At 49.3% G+C, this 2,500-nt stretch overlaps 1 protein-coding gene across 2 annotated transcripts in view; it reads left to right on the top strand.

The window, feature by feature from the left end:
- Positions 1-2,500, top strand: part of brwd3 (bromodomain and WD repeat domain containing 3) — a 15,609-nt gene that overhangs the window by 4,002 nt on the left and 9,107 nt on the right. For both annotated transcript variants that reach the window (XM_060862832.1, XM_060862831.1), the window contains exons 10-15: positions 44-114; positions 232-332; positions 1,483-1,523; positions 1,627-1,731; positions 2,019-2,172; positions 2,263-2,397. In XM_060862832.1, the coding sequence (XP_060718815.1) occupies positions 44-114; positions 232-332; positions 1,483-1,523; positions 1,627-1,731; positions 2,019-2,172; positions 2,263-2,397 (607 nt within the window). The remainder of the gene's footprint in view (positions 1-43; positions 115-231; positions 333-1,482; positions 1,524-1,626; positions 1,732-2,018; positions 2,173-2,262; positions 2,398-2,500) is intronic.

The following is a 2,500-nucleotide window of genomic DNA, read 5'->3' as shown; positions in this document are numbered from 1 at the left end:
TCTCCCTGCGATGTATTAAAGTGAAGGACGTGTCTGTGTTCAGTGACAGACCAGTGAAGTTTGTGGAGCGCTCGCGTCCTGGGGTTCAGATATCATGCTGCTCTTTCAGTACCGGTGAGAAAAACACACACACACACACACACACACAGACATTAGACAGAAACCATAACGCACAGACATTTTTAACCTGATCAGTAATTTGATGCAGTCTTTTAATCTCTTTGACCTCAGGTGGGATGTTTCTGGCCACCGGAGGAACGGATCATGTGATCAGGGTTTATTACCTGGGTGCTGAGACCCCTGTGAAGCTGTCAGATCTGGACTTGCACACAGTAAGAGAAACTTTGCAGCTGTTCAGGACGGACAGACAGACAGTCAGTTAGACAGACAGTCAGTCAGGCAGACAGACAGACAGTCAGTCAGGCAGACAGACAGACAGTCAGTCAGGCAGACAGACAGACAGTCAGTTAGACAGGCAGACAGACAGACAGTTAGACAGGCAGACAGACAGTCAGTTAGACAGGCAGACAGACAGTCAGTTAGACAGGCAGACAGACAGTCAGTTAGACAGGCAGACAGACAGTCAGTTAGACAGGCAGACAGACAGTCAGTTAGACAGGCAGACAGACAGTCAGTTAGACAGGCAGACAGACAGTCAGTTAGACAGGCAGACAGACAGTCAGTTAGACAGGCAGACAGGCAGTCAGTTAGACAGGCAGACAGGCAGTCAGTTAGACAGGCAGACAGACAGACAGGCAGACAGACAGACAGTTAGACAGGCAGACAGACAGTCAGTTAGACAGGCAGACAGACAGTCAGTTAGACAGGCAGACAGACAGTCAGTTAGACAGGCAGACAGACAGTCAGTTAGACAGGCAGACAGACAGTCAGTTAGACAGACACAGTCAGACAGTCAGTCAGACAGACAGGCAGACAGACAGTCAGTTAGACAGACAGACAGGCAGACAGACAGTCAGTTAGGCAGACAGACAGACAGTCAGACAGACACGCAGACAGACAGTCAATTAGACAGGCAGGCAGGCAGACAGACAGATAGGCAGACAGACAGTCAGTTAGACAGACAGTCAGACAGACAGTCAGACAGACAGTTAGACAGACAGTCAGACAAACAAACAGACAGTCAGTCAGTCAGACAGACACAGTCAGACAGACAGTCAGACAGACAGACAGACAGTCAGTTAGACAGGCAGACAGACAGTTAGACAGACAGTCAGACACACAGACAGACAGTCAGACAGACAGTCAGTCAGACAGACAGTCAGTCAGACAGACAGAGTTTATGAGGGAGGACCTTTGTGTCACACCTCAGAAGTGACCAGCACAAAGACCACACCAGGTCTAATTCCTGACTTCACCGTAGTTGGTTGTTGTGTATTTAACAGTTTGCAGTGTTTTAATGTGCTCTTCTTAATCTAAGCTACTAATCAGCGTTAGTAATAACTGCTGCTGTGTCGATTCCAGGATAAAGTGGTTGCCATGCAGTTCTGCAACAACACAGACAGGTGAGATTCTGATTGGTTTCCTCGGTCACCTCGTGTTCGTCTGCCCCGTGACTCGGTCGTTTATTTTTGCTTTGTCATGTGTCGTGTTTGTGTCTGTGTTCAGTCTGCGCTTTGTGAGCGGCAGTCGTGACGGAACGGCGAGGATCTGGCAGTACCAGCAGCAGGAGTGGAAGAGCGTCGTGCTGGACATGAGCACCAAACTGCCCGGGTGAGTGGAAACGACTGTGTGATGTGTTTATGTGCAGTATTATACACACCAGATATAAACACACCCACGTTGTCATTAGTGCAGTTTCACAGAGGAACATTCTAGAGTGTCAGACTTGTAGCTGTCGCTGTTTTAGGTGTTTAACCAAATTTGCATTGGTTTTGTGCCCCACACCGGTCACCTGTTCTCATGGTGGCCTTCTCATGTACTGTCATTTATCAGACACGCTTAAAGCTATTGGTTTTAAATATTTGGCGTGTGTGTGTGTGTGTGTGTGTGTGTTACAGGAGCTCCGCAGCATCAGGGGAGGACAAGACCACCAAGCTGGTGGTTACCATGGTAGCATGGGACCGCGGCGACCGAACGGTCGTCACCGCCGTCTCCAACTTACTTCTCAAAGTCTGGAGCTCCACAAACGGCCAGCTGCTACACGTGCTCTCGGTGTGTGTGTGTGTGGTGTGTGTGTGTACTGTTAGGACCGATATGAAAAACAAGGATGTGTTCTTGACCCTGTGCTTTGATCGGTTGCAGGGTCACGATGACGAGGTCTTCGTCCTGGAGCCCCACCCCTTCGACTGGCGCATCATGCTGTCGGCAGGCCACGACGGCAACATCTACATCTGGGATCTCAGCAAAGGCAACAAAATTAGGAACTTCTTCAACATGGTGAGTGAGAAGTTCTGGTAAGTTCTGGTCTGCGGTCACTAAGAGGATTTGAGCACAAAAGCGTTACTGATGGTTTTCTGCTTTCCTCTCGCTCTCCGTCTCA

The sequence above is a fragment of the Tachysurus vachellii genome, chromosome 26, assembly GCF_030014155.1.
Source record: "Tachysurus vachellii isolate PV-2020 chromosome 26, HZAU_Pvac_v1, whole genome shotgun sequence".
NCBI lineage: Eukaryota > Metazoa > Chordata > Actinopteri > Siluriformes > Bagridae > Tachysurus > Tachysurus vachellii.
The sequence above is the reverse complement of the archived record's forward strand: the minus strand, read 5'-3'. Positions and strand labels throughout refer to the sequence as shown.